Source organism: Lutra lutra, chromosome 4 (assembly GCF_902655055.1).
Source record: "Lutra lutra chromosome 4, mLutLut1.2, whole genome shotgun sequence".
NCBI classification, from domain to species: Eukaryota; Metazoa; Chordata; class Mammalia; order Carnivora; family Mustelidae; genus Lutra; species Lutra lutra.
This window is the reverse complement of record NC_062281.1, coordinates 172,383,756-172,398,236: the sequence shown is the minus strand read 5'-3', so window position 1 is coordinate 172,398,236 and position 14,481 is coordinate 172,383,756. Positions and strand designations below refer to the sequence as shown.

Genomic DNA, 14,481 nt, shown 5'->3' with positions numbered 1-14,481 from the left:
TAATGATGGAATTATGAAGATCTTAATAGCAGCGCTGTTTACAGTAACAAAAATTGAAAAATTCAAAAGACCAATAGGAGGATACTTAAATACATGACAGTTTTTCCATACCACTATGCCACCACTGAAAATAGTGATAAGGAAGTGTATTTAATTATGTGACAGATGTTAAGAAAATATTAAGAGCTTTGCACACCAAGGATGCCATTTTTATAAACAATACATAAAAGATCAAAGGAAATGTGCTGAAATGTTACACTGTGATCTCAGTTGATGTGATTATAGGTCATTTTTCTTCTGCCAAGTTTTTATTTAAATTCTAGTTTGTTAACATACAGTGTAATTTCCGCTGTGGGATTTACCGATTCATCACTTACATGCAACACCTGGGGCTCATCATAACATCTGCCCTCCTTAATCCCCATCACCCATTTAACCCATTCAACCCCCACCCCCACCCCCACCCCTCCAGCAGCCCTTTGCATTATCTATAGATTCCTTTCCCCCCCAGATCTCTTGTCTGAATTATATTACTTTAAGGGAAAACAAATCCTATCAATTCTGAAAGGCAATGCATGCAAACACCTGGTACAGATCACAGGCTTCATTTCGGGCAATGAGTATGGTGAGCCTCTGTTGCTTCCTGGTCACCTCTGCCCCTCGCCTCTTCTGACCTAATGCTTCCGCCAGCCCAAGCTGCCCTGCATATCTTGTGATCTCTCTCCAGTTCGTGGTTCTGCAAATGCTCTTGCTGTTGCCTAGAATGTTACCTTGCCAATGCCTGGCCCCAAACACCCCACTTGCTCTATGAGCCCGAGCCCAGAAGAGGGGAGCCCTCCCTAGCTGTCCGGGAGAAGTAGGTCCCATCTTACCTCTGGGCTCCCACAACACTGTTTGTTCTCCTGATACAGCACTTCCTTCCTCTGCCATTTTGCATTTATGTGGCTACATATCCATCTCCCTCCTTGCTCTGAAAACATTGAGACTGTTTTATGCATATGTATATCCCCAGGGCTTGAGATCTTACAGATCCTCAATATATGTTCACTGAAAGAATGAATTAATTATCAATGAGGACACCCACATTTGGAAGTGATGGTCCTGGGATGAGCCCAAGAGGTGAGGAGGATCCAAGCCACGTGTCACCCTCTTTCCACATGCTCCTCACCTTGACAGAGAGGAATGGCCTCGCTCCACAGGTAGTAGCCCTGGGGGTGCCGGGTACAAATGGCCATGCTGTGTCCCACCAAGCGGTAGCCGGCGTTGCAGCCGAAGTGGACGGAGCCTCCGGGCTGGGTGCTGGGCTGGCCCAGAAGGAAGCCATGGAGTGGAGCCCTGGGCAGGCTGCAGTAGGGAGCTGGACAACAAGATGAGGCTCAGGGGACCACAAACAAGCAGGAAGACGGATGTGTGCTTCCCTGCATGCCCCAGCTCCTTTTTCCCCTTCCCTGCCCCATTTCCTTGTCTCTGCTACTGCTGGGTCCTCTGGTATTTAGGGAGGTCTGAGCAGTTGATATTGAAAATGGCTGATCAGTGTAGTAAAAGCCAAAGAAAAGGAAAGAAGAGAAGAAGCCATGAAGCCCTGGATCTCTTTCGTGGCCCAGACGCAGTGCTGAGCTCAGGCTCTTGAAACCCATCAGCTCCCGAAGAGGCAGGATCTAGACACGGGTAGCGAGGGGCTGGCTCCAGGAGGGTGTGACTGGAGGGGTGTGGACTCTGGGGTCCTAGTTCTGACCTTTCCAGGTTTGTGACATGGGACACAGCCCTGAAGCTCTTTGAGGTCCCCTCTCCTCCCCTGTGTATTGGGATGGGAAACGGCCACCTCCTAGGCTTTTGGACAGTTTAAATGGGATTGTGTTTGTAAAGCCCCCAGCCTCGTGCAGGGCACCTGGTGCTCAGTAAGTGGCCTTTCTCCTTTCTGTTGTAGGGGGCCGGGGGAGAGGGAGCGTGGCAATCCGGGACACATATCCACAGCCCTACTTCCCCCTTGGCACATGGCTTCAACCAATTTCATTCGTTTATTCAACAAACAGTCGTGGAGGGTTTATTACGTGCCAGGAGATGTTCTAAGTGCTGGGAATACCACAGTAAAGAACACAGGCAAAAATCCCAGCCTCAGGGGGCTGACCCTAAAGATTCCTGCCGGGGATCCCCAGGGGATGTTCTGTGAGGCCGGGAATGGTTGTGACGGGGGAACACTCTGACCATGTACTTCTGTTGGCTCGAAGACTCCCCGCCTCGGTCTGCCAGGCAGGCATGCGACAGGGGAGGATGAGACCCCAAGGTGAGGTCCTCTGGCCTCGTATTTGGCGATCACATCCCTCTGCTGGTGAAATGGGGTTTTAAAGCCCTCCGTTCCAGGCCAGATGTGTTTCCTGGCTCCTGCTTTGCCACCTGCATCGATCAACCTATGTGTTTACCTCAGTCAGAACAGAGTCTCAGGTATAAAATATCCTGAGTCATGGCAACTGATGCGTGGGCAAAGTACATAAGTCTACTGTATTTTCATTAAGTTCTAAAGGTTTCACCATGTAGTGGATCAACTTTCTATGAACAGGTATTCCAGTTACTCCTGACTCATTACCCCTAGATATGATCAGTCTTTCAGAACATCAAGGAAAGGGCACCTCCTGGTGACTTTTAATTCTCAGTGTAGTGACCATCACACTGTTGTATCTCCCCCGTGAGAGCAGCTGCCAGGAACCCCTGGAAGCTGCCTGAATGTCCCTGACAGCTGCTATAAAGGTTTCTTTTTCATCCCAAGGACACTGAAGCCTGGAGAGGGTAAGTGACATGTCTAACAATCATTTGGCTAGTTGGTGACAGAGCTGATCACTTCCCCTGGGCTCGTGAAGCTACCCTTCCTCTCATGTGCATGGGGGAAAGGGATTTCCGGTTCAGTTTATAGAGAACATGGACTCTGAGGTAGTAAAGGTCCTTCTCTTTCTAGGCGCCCCTCAGCCTCATCTCCTGGAATATCTCGTGGTCTTCAGTAATTCCTCTCTACCTCCATGCTGGCGGAGCCCAGCCGGTGTGTGGACACACTCCCCTTCAAAATGGGCACTGATCTGCTTATCAAGTTTTCTTTCCAACCACAGACAGTAATCCCCATGACGGGAGTTCAGATAAATGCCATTTCTTCCCCCCATCTTCTTACATTTCCAGCGATCTTTCTGTGCTCCTTATAGACCATGGCGCTGGTCAGCCGCCTGTCTGGTGTGGCCCTGGGTCTGCCTCTGCCCAGCAGTTGTGGTGGACAGAGCAGAAGAGAGGCCCTTGGACTTAAAATATAGGCCATCTTTTGCTGCCTGGCTAACACTTCCCAGCTGGAGACCCATGTCTTAGGGTTCCTCAATTGTAAGGAACTTGTGTTAACATGTCAACAACGTTGGGCATGGGATCACCTTAGAGATATTATCAGATGATATGTAATAAACTTATCCAAAAGACCATGATAGGCTGGCCATAGGAGATGGAAGAGCTTATAGTGGGGAAAGGAGCAGAAGGGGGGTAGGTGGAGACTGTTAGGGACACTTGTGGAGCTGTAGTGAGAGAGGTTCAGAGGAGAGAAGTTGTTAGTCCCTGTGGAGGGCCTCTGCCATTGATGGGGATATGGCCCATGGCTTCCTTGGGTGTTTTGTGTAAGCAACTTCAGGGGATCAGGGGCTGTGGCCCTTCTTATGTGTCCTTATGTTTTACTCACCTGAATACCTAATCTTAAAGCCCTTCCGGTTATAGGCGTGGTCAGATGACCAGCGCAGGTACACAGAGTTGCTTGAGCTGGTGACAATCAGGGGAGCTGAGTAATTCCCACTGAGGGCTTTCAGAAGAGGACTCTGTCCGGAGGGACCTGGGCGAGAGTACAGGACACAGGATGACAGACATGCACAGTTGCAAGCGAGTAGGTACCTTGATTCGATACCTCAAATGCAACCACCTCCCGTTTCTACTCCTCAAGAGATGACACTAGGCTGAGACAATCAGGGTCAATGCAATGGTCTGTCCTTCTGTCCTTTCTCTGCATCCCCAGGTGCTACGCTGGGTGGTCTCTCCGCTGGAGCCCTAAAGCAGTGCTCCAGGATGTCACTGCCAACCTACAGGAGTCGGCAGGTGAGATGAAATCTATTTCCCATCTTGGGACTTGCCAACATCAAGCAGCTGGTTAATGTAAGAACTGGTTTGCAAACTGGGAACTTCTACTTTGCCACCTACTTCTCACATGCACACTAAAAATAGCTCAGTGCTTGTCATAGAGAAAAGCTTTGTACTGAGTGAATATAGAACAATAAAGCTAGAGTCAAACATCGTGTCTCAATGTCATACATAAAAGAACTCCTCAATATTCCTTTCCAAGGCTCTTCCAGAAAGCCCTCCCCCTTCTTTTTTCCTACCTTTAATGCCTGGGAGTGTGTCTTAAGGTGGCTGGTTCAAGGAAGGCAGAGTGTAAAGCTCGATAATCCATAACAGGATTTATTGCCCTGGAAATAGCCCTGAGTGATGGTTCTGATATCTGCCAAGACAGCTTGTGGAAGCTTGGCAAAGGTAATGGGCCACATTAAACAAAATAGAGCCATCAGAGCCGCTGTAAAAAACTGTGAAGGAAGGGGTCAGAAGGCTCAGAGAAGTGGCATGCCAGAATAGGTCTATCACATCAGACCAAAATGCCCACTAGCTGACGGTGTCCCTCAGAAGGACCTGGGGGAATACTCTAGTTCCTAAAGCAATGAGGAACACACTGATGGAGGGGGTGAGCACCAGCACCATTGACAACCTGAGTAACAGCTGTCCTCTATCGCCTAAACTGATGGAAGGAGATGCTGTCATAGAATTGGGCTTCCTAGTATTAATGGGGATGAGAAGATTCCAGAATACAGGAGCCAGGCGGAGGCACTTAACAGTCCGTAAGTGAGGCTAGTGTAATTGCTAAAATGGGAAGCAAGGTTGGAATGGTAGCTGGGAGAGTCTAACCTGTAGGATCTATGGTGGTGTCTCACAGAACATGATATTTCTAAGGGCAAGATAGATGGAAAGCCCCCTGATATATGAATATATGAACAAAACATCATGAACATATAGTCAAAACAGTGAGGAAAGCTGACCCCAATGGAAAGTTGCAAACCCTCACCCAGTTTGGAGACCTGAGCCAGGTTCCATTTCATTCCAGAACACTTTGGCTGAAGGAGAGACTGGGTCCCCATGAAAAAGGACCCAACAAAATGACATCAATTGTATATAGTAGTGATTCTCTCAGTCTTTGCCCAAGAAAAACCTACTGCTATTTCCTCAGGCAACTGAACACTGGAGAAAAAGGAATGTTCAGGTATTCCAAAGATTTTGGATACAGAGTGTGAACTGATGCTGATACCTGGGAACCCAAAGCACTATCATGGTCCCTCTGTTGGAAGTGTCTGAGGGTTGGAGCTGGTAATAAATGGAGTCCTGGCCCAGGTCTATCTCACAGTACCAACTTAACCAAGTGGTAGCCCTCAATTGTAGTAGCTATGCCAGATGTTGTATCTTCATTAGAGCAGGTTAACATAGCCTGGGTTGCATGAAATGCAGTTATTGATCTAGCAAGACGCTCTTTCCAGACTCATCAGAAAGGAGGATCATAAGCAATTTGCATTCACGAGATAGACAACAGTATACATTCATGGTCTTGCCCCAGAGCTATGTTAATTCTCCTGCTCACTGTCAGAATATAGTATGAAAAGATGTGGACCATCTGGACATCCTGCAGGATATGACATATTGACTCTCTCTAGGAGGAGATCATATTAATTGCCTCTGAGGAGCCAGAAGGGACAATTAGTGTAGATGCTTTTGTAAGACACAGGGCTCCAGAGGGTAAGAGATAAGTCCTACAAAGAGGCAGGTGAAATTTTCCCAGTGGTTTAAGGACACGCTGAAACATTTTCTCCAAATTAAAGAGGAAGTTAGTGTGCCTTTTCCCTTCTACTACAAAGACAAAAGCATAATACTTGGTAGACCCCTTTGAGTTTCAGAGGTGGCATACTCTTCATGTGGGAATACTGTTGTGATCCATTTATCAGGTGACATGCAAGGTACTAATGTTGAGTAGGGGCTGGAGTAAGAAAGTGTTCTGTAGCAGGACTAGGTGGCAACAAAGCATCCCTGCCCCATGGGCCATACAATCCACTGGAGCCCATGGTATTGGGGTTTCTGTGATAGAGAAAGATGTTGCATGGGGCTTTAGGAAAGCTCTAATGGGGAGGTAATGGCACAGATCCCTAGGGTTCAGAAGCAAATCAGCCATCTGCAGCAGGCAACTATTCAACATTTGACTGACTTACCATCAAAGATCTCAAACTCATCATACTGCTTCTCACTGAGAAAGTACTCCACTGTGAGGGAGATATTGTAGTCGGGTTGCACTCTCACCAGCCAGGAGCAGGTCTGGAACTGGGGATAGCTTCCTGGGTAGCTCTGACTCAGGATCACACCTGTGGAGTCTGTCAGAAGCTCATTCGTTGGGCAGTGTACTTGGAAAAAAGAAAGAGAAATATCAGGTATATGGGATGGAGAGGGAACCAGGGCCGACACATTTCCCTGGTACAAAAGACAACCACTGGAACACGAGTATTTGAGCACATTCAAACAAGACCCCAAGGCCCATCATTACACTGCTCCATGGCATGAGGTGACCTCAGATTCTATGTCAATGTTACTATGTTGCCGGGATTCAGGCCTGGTCAGTTGGTTGGCATTACTTCCTAGCTCAGATACGGGCTTTGGAGTAAAACTGACAATGATACAGACAGGCAGACAAGAGAAAGTGTCCCCAAATCCAAAAGTTATTCTATGAAGTGGGATTTATTTGTACAAAAAGAGTATAGGACAGATGTAAGTATATGGAGCTTTGAGTCAAACACATCTGGATTTATAGCCCACCCTGGTCCCTTACTAGCTGTGTGGTCTTGAACAAATTATTTCCTCTCTGTGCAATGGCATCTCTAACTCCGCTGCAGAATGGTAACACCTGCCTTACAAGGCTATTGCATTATATAACATATTATACCATTGTAAATTAATATTATAATATCTATAATATAGGGAACAATATATCTATGGCATGCAACACATGGTCTTCATAAACTGTAGAGATGATAATGATAATGATGTAATTATACCAGGAACAGAAGGTTGGCTATGGCCTGATAAGTAGCATTAAGATAACTTAAGAAAACATGGGACCCTAAGGAAGATAGTCAATGTAGAATTTGGAAAAGGAGTTGCTGGAGGGGCTAGATTGGATTTCCTGTGTCTGTCACCAGGGAGGCGAGAGAAGATGCTGGTTCTGAGGGGCCCTGCACACCCCGGATGCCAGAAGGGTGTTCTCTCCTGCAGTACAGGGACCTGTCACTACTTCCTATGTGAAGCCAACTTCAGGATGATCTCCCTCCCTTTGTTCGGGCTGAGGACGTCGCAATAAAGTTCTGAGGACTGAATCATCTTCTTCGGGCATGAAAGAGGCATGGCCTGGGCAGTAGTGGCAAGTGTCCCAATCACTACAAATGGAGAAATTGGGATTTTGCTGTCTATGTGCCTTTAGATAGGCTTCCCAAATGTACTGGATTCTAGGATACTGACAAAGGAGAGCATCTGGAACCGCACAGCCAAGGGCTAATCCTGGATCATAACCTGAGATGAGGCTGTTCTGGGGAGGAGATTAAGCCTCTCAGTCTCCACCTGTCTCCACTGCTTCCTTCAAACCTTCTGCCTTCACAGAAATGGGACTTGCTAATTAGCACAGGGTCTGGGCTAACAGGCGAAAATGCTTGCTGTGACCCCAAATTCACACAGCTCATCTGGGACACCTTTGAGTAGCTTTGCAACACACACACTTTTTTTTTAAGTACTCTCTATGCCCAACATGGGGTTCAAACTCATAACCCCAAGGTCAAGGGTCACATGCTCTACTGACTGAGACAGTCAGGCACCCCCTCCCCGCCCCTTTTGAATAGCTTTGAAAGGTACTAACTAGCTTCTCCAGAGAGAACTTCCTTCTTATTTTGTAAATAAGAAATCCAAAAAAAGAAAAACAAATGGAGGAAAACAGACTTGATTTTGAAATGCTCCTCATTTTACAAAACTGATACCTCCAGGTCCCTGAAGTGTGGTGATATTTACATCCCCCCAAGCTTCGTAGTACCCTCCAGCCGTTACCAGGGCTGCTCTTGAAGCCCTCCCCTTTCTAACTGAAACTCCCCCACTGAAGGGAAATAGGCATGATTTCTCAAATGAGATTGGTCCACAGGTTTGCCTTTTTGTGCGAAACTTTATCAGATCTGAGCATTAGTGTCGACAAGTTTTTCTTTCCCTGTATGCTCAAGATGTCTGGCCCTTGATGGTTTAGTAGTTTCTTTAGAAGTTTATTCTTCCATGAAACCATCCAGTCTTGATATCTTTGATGGGGTTTCCTCTGATAACATTCTCTATTTCTTTTAAAGAATTAGGAAAGTATAAACTTTCTATCCACTGAGCTCCGTTTTATTAAATTACATCTTCCTAGAAAATATTTCGTATCAAATCATTAATTTATTGGCATAGGTTTGTACAAGATGGTCTCATAATTTAAAATTTTCTTTCGCTTCAATGGTTATATTCCATTTTCCCTTTCTTATTTTTGTATATTACTGCTTTCTCCCTTTGTTTAACTCACCTAATGGTTTGATTATTTTGCCACTCTTAGTTCCAGGTACTTCTTTTTATTGATCAGTAAGGATGTTTTTCTGTTTTATAACTCATTAACTTCTATTTAAAGTTCAAAATTTTTGAGATATAATTTAGGTACAATAAATGAACAGATTTTAGGTGTGCAGTTTAATGAGTTTTAGCAAATGCATATACCTGTGTAACCCCTACCATAATCAGGATATAGATTATTATCATCACTCCAGAATGTTCTCTCAGGCCCCTCTGTAATTAATTAGTATGATCTGCCCCAGGCTCCAGGAAATCACCGATACTATTTCTATAACAACAGATTAGTTTTGATTGTACTAGAATTTCATGCAATTGGAATCAGACATGTTATTTTTGTGTCTGGTTTCTTTTGCTAAACATAATGTTTCTAAGATTCAATCCATGGTGTTCCGTGTATTACCACTTCATTTATTTTTATTGCTCTGTAGCAATCATAGCATTCTGGTTTTTCATTCATTCTATTTATCATTAATGAACATTTAGGCTGCTTCCAGTTTGGGATTATTATGGAATTCATATACAAATCCTTTTGTGGATATGGGTTTTCATTTCTCTTGGGAAAATAACAAGGAGTGTAATTGCTGGGCAGTAGGGCAGGTATATGTGTAACTTTGAGAGAAACTACCAGTCAGTCTTCCAAAGTGACTGTATAATTTTACATCCCAACCAGCAATGTATAAAAATTCTACTTGCTCCACATTCTTGTCAACACTTGGTATTTTCAGTCTTAAGTTTGAGGTATTCTAGTGGGTGTGTAGTAGTAGTATTTCATTAGGGTTTTAATTTGCCTTTTCCTGATGACTAACGATGTTTTAGCATCTTTTCATATACTTATTGGCTATTCATATATCTTATTTTACAAAGTGTCTAGTCAAGTCTTTTGTCCATATTTTTTTAAATTTATATTTTAAATTTTTCAGTGTTCCAGAATTCATTGTTTATGCACCACACCCAGTGCTCCATGCAATACATGTCCATATTTTTATTGGACTGTCTTATTATTGAGTTGTTAAATTTCTTAACATAGCCTAGATGCAAGTCCTTTAAACAAATATATGTATGATGAATATCTTCTTTTATTCTGTAGTTTGCCTTTTCTTTTTCACATTTAGTTCTGTCCATTTTTCCTTCATGTATTTTGAAGCTCTTTTATCATTTCCATATAATATATATATCCTTCATAATGGAATTAACTCATTTGTCATTATAAAATCTATTTCTGATAATACTCTTTGCTTACAGTATTATCCAAAATTTCTTTATGTTTCTTATGTTTACCATTTGCATGATATATCTTTTTCTTTCCTTTTCTTGCAAGCTATCTGGTATTTATATTTAAACTGTGTTTTTTGTAGGAAATAAGTGGTTATTATTTAAAATCTCTAAATTTTGGCATGGTTTTTATGTAGCAAAAACTTACCAACTGACATAACTATATCATTCAAATATTATATGTACCTACTTATTTTTGGTGTGTCATTGGAAGAGGTGTGTGAAAATCTCCAACTGTAATTATGAATTTATCCTTTTCTCCCTAAAATTCTGTCAATGTTCCTTATATAGTTCAAACCTATATTGCTAGGTACATAGAAGTTTATGACTGTTATTTATTTATTTATTTATTATTATTTTTTAAATTTTTTTATTTTTTTTAATCATTTTTAAAATTTATTTTCAGCATAACAGTATTCATTGTTTTTGTACCACACCCAGTGCTCCATGCAATCTGTGCCCTCTCTAATACCCACCACCTGGTTCCCCCAACCTCCCACCCCCCCACCTCTTCAAACCCTTCAGATTATTTTTCAGAGTCCATAGTCTCTCATTGTTCACCTCCCCTTCCAATTTCCCCCAACTCCCTTCTCCTAACTCCCCATGTCCTCCATGCTATTTGTTATGCTCCACAAATAAGTGAAACCATATGATAATTGACTCTCTCTGCTTGACTTATTTCACTCAGCATAATCTCTTCTAGTCCCGTCCATGTTGCTACAAAAGTTGGGTATTTATCCTTTCTGATGGAGGCATAATACTCCATAGTGTATATGGACCACATCTTCCTTATCCATTCGCCCATTGAAGGGGGCATCTTGGTTCTTTCCACAGTTTGACGACCATGGCCATTGCTGCTATAAACATTGGGGTACAGGATGGCCCTTCTTTTCACTCCATCTGTATCTTTGGGGTAAATACCCAGTAGTGCAATGGCAGGGTCATAGGGAAGTTCTATTTTTAATTTCTTGAGGAATCTCCACACTGTTCTCCAAAGAGGCTGCACCAATTTGCGTTCCCACCAACAGTGTAAGAGGGTTCCCCTTTCTTCACATCCCCTCCAACACATGTTGTTTCCTGTCTTGCTAATTTTGGCCATTCTAACTGGTGTAAGGTGATATCTCAATGTGGTTTTAATTTGAATCTCCCTGATGGCTAGTGATGATGACATACTTTTTCATGTGTCTGATAGCCATTTGTATGTCTTCATTGGAGAAGTGTCTGTTCATATCTTCTGCCCATTTTTTGATATGATTATCTGTTTTGTGTGTGTTGAGTTTGAGGAGTTCTTTATAGATCCTGGATATCAATCTTTGGTCTGTACTGTCATTTGCAAATATCTTCTCCCATTCCGTGGTTATTTATTTTTGATGGATTTTTGTTACCTTAGATTTTAGAGGTTAGTACTTGCTATTTTTTCAAAGTTTTTTTTTTCATACCAGGGATGAGTGACCCTTCTAGCTATGTCTTTAGGGAGGCAGATGAAGATATTCAAGTTTAAGTTTATGGAAAGCCTATAATTAAATTTTTTACTTAGCTAATCTGAAAATCTCTTTTTTTGATTAGCAGTTTTACCGAGTTAACTTACTATGGTTACACATATATTTGCATTTAGTTTTTCTACCTTATTTTGTGTTTTCAGGTTACCATGATTTTTTTCTCTTCTTTAATGTTTCTATTGGATTAATTGAGTTCTCTTTATCCTTATTTTTGATTATGGTTTTAGAACTTATGCATAGTAAATTGCATTCCCACAATCACCAAACTGTGGAAAGAGCCAAGATGCCCTTCAACAGACGAATGGATAAAGAAGATATGGTCCATATATACAATGTAATATTACGCCTCCATCAGAAAGGATGAATATCCAACCTTAGTATCAACACAGATGGGACTGGAGGAGATTATGCTGAGTGAAATAAGCCAAGCAGAGAAAGTCAATTATCATATGGTTTCACTTACTTGTGGAGCATAAGGAATAACATGGAGGACATTAGGAGAAGGAAAGGAAAAGTGAATTGGGGGAATAGGAGGGGGAGATGAAGCATGAGAGACTATGGACTCTGAGAAACAAACTGAAGGTTTTGGAGGGGAAAGGGGTAGGGGGTTAGGTGAGCCTGGATGTAGGTATTAAGGAGGGAGCACTGGGAGCACTGGGTGTGGTGCATAAACAATGAATCTTGTAACACTGAAAACATAAAATAAAATAAAATAAAATAAAATAAAATAAAATAAAATAAAAGAACTTACACCTACTAGGGCTATCCATAATTTCAAAAAACTATCCATAAATTTAAGCTTTATTTTTAATTTATATATTTAACTAACATAGTGGGTTAATCAATATCAATCCTTCTCCTCAACAAGTGAGGGTCCTGAGCTTACTCTTTCTTTCTTTCAGTGCCATTTATTTGTCCAGTTGTGTGCATATTTTTAAATCTACTATGGTCAGTATTGCTTAGATTTACTACCCTATTTTACTGATTCCTTAGCTCATTGCTACTTTTTGCATCTGAACCCTTCTACCTGTATTCATTCTTTTTCTTAATGAATGTGGTAGATATTTCCATTTTTTACCAATATTAGGTTTTATTTTTATTTCCTGAGCATACAAAAAAATTCTTGTGGTATTCTATTAACATGAAATATCCAGAATAGTCAATTCATGAGACATGAACTAGATTGGTGGTGTCTAGAATTTTTTTGGCAGGGGGCAAAGGGGCTGGAAAGAAATGGAAGCTGACTGCTCATCAGTACAGTGTTTCATTTTGAGGTGACAAAAATCTTATAAATGGCTACAAAGCTCTGAATATACTAGAAATCACTGAAGTGATTTAAATGGATGAGTTGCATAGTACATGAATTTTATCCCAATAAAGCTGTTATTATAACAAAGCCAGTGAAGGGTCACATCTTGAGAAGCCAAGTATAACACCAAGTCCCAGAGGAAAGCATGAGGTTGAGGATAGGAGTAGAGCCAAGAAGGCTGGAGCCATGTAGACACAGAAACAAAGCCAGAGATGAGAAACTAAGGCTGGAACAAAGCAGGGAAGCTCTGGAGCAGGATCAAAGCTAAAGTCCACTTTTATAGGGGGGCTGGTTGTTTGGTGTGTGGGTAGGTCAGCTCAACTTAGAGATAATGAATTTCTCAGTGTATTGGGGCAGCCCAATTCTAGGGCTGCGGCTTCTTTCTTTCTTGCTAATGAACCATATTGTGGATTCTCTACTCTTGCCTTATGAGAAGTGGTGGAGAAGCTGACATGTTTCTCCATACACTGCTGAATATTTGCTGGTAGCATTAGTACCAGAAGCAGTAATAATACTAATAACAATAATAATAACCCGCACTGGGCAGTAACTATGTGCCAGGCATAGTTCTAAAGTGCTTTACATTATTAACCCATTTAATTCCTCACAGTAAGTCCATGGCATAAATAATATCATTATCTTCATTTTATAGATGAGACAATTGAGGCACAGGACAGTTAAATATCTTGTCCTAGGTCAGAAGTCTTTTGAGTGGAGAGTTTGTTTTTGGTCTTAGTAGGGATCACTTGGTGAAGCCAATTCATTTTCTGTCAAGGTGTCACACTGGAATGAAGTTCAGCACATAGGACCTTGAGCACATCTGCACTCTAGTAGCGCTAGGTTGGTGTGCAAGCCCACCTCTCCCTGAGGTCCCAGAACTTCTTCCTTCCAATGATCGGTAGGCCATTTCCACAGAATGCCAGTTAGAAAAAAGGAAGACAGAGATAAAAGTGGTTATATGGCAATTTGTAGCCCCACTTAAGAGTAGGACCTAAGAATTTCTCTAGAGCAATCATTCATTCATATAAACAAACATTCACCAAATGCCCTCTTACTTTATGGGCAGGGACTGGGAAGATAGGGAGGAGTAAGATAAAGAATACATTTTGTAGGAACTTGAGACCCACAAAGGCATGGCTCTGTGCAATTACCTTCACATACTGGGGGTGGTCCTTCAAACTGTAGATAAGTTCCAAGTCTGCAGGTTAGGATTTCATTCCCGACTAAGGTAAAGCCAGGGAGGCACCTGTAGCGGACAGTGTCACCTGCCAAAGAGAGACCCATGTGGGTATTTGCTGGCGAAGTCTGGGTGGGGCACCCCTTAGTACTTAAAAACCCACTTCCAGGCAGGTCAATCAGTAGTGGGTTGTGCTCTGCTCAGGTCAACTCCAATCAAATGACCCAGAAAAACTGCTACCTCCTTTTCACAGCTCAGCCTTGAGCTTCCACATTCCAGGAACTTTTTATAGGGCCCTGTGCGGATTCATTTCTCAAAACCATACTGACTTGAATCACAGAAGAAAACTGCCTTCCTGTCTCCTCTGCCTAGTGATGGCTAAAAGGAAGTGTTTGTATTTTTGGAGCAGACTCAGTTGACAGAACATCAGCCATCTGGCACTTGGCCTACTGTTTCTCTCCATGGATGGGAGGGAGAGATGCACCTTGCTGGCCAGC

The 14,481-nt window shown here is 42.6% G+C and overlaps 1 protein-coding gene across 1 annotated transcript in view; it reads right to left on the bottom strand.

Annotated features, from left to right (window-relative positions):
- The window catches only part of CSMD2 (CUB and Sushi multiple domains 2), a 619,562-nt gene that overhangs the window by 70,011 nt on the left and 535,070 nt on the right, over positions 1-14,481 (bottom strand). The window contains exons 46-49 of the mRNA XM_047727770.1: positions 13,959-14,072; positions 6,315-6,503; positions 3,704-3,850; positions 1,169-1,357 (exon numbers count right to left, since the gene is read on the bottom strand). Coding sequence (XP_047583726.1) covers positions 1,169-1,357; positions 3,704-3,850; positions 6,315-6,503; positions 13,959-14,072 — 639 coding nt within the window. The remainder of the gene's footprint in view (positions 1-1,168; positions 1,358-3,703; positions 3,851-6,314; positions 6,504-13,958; positions 14,073-14,481) is intronic.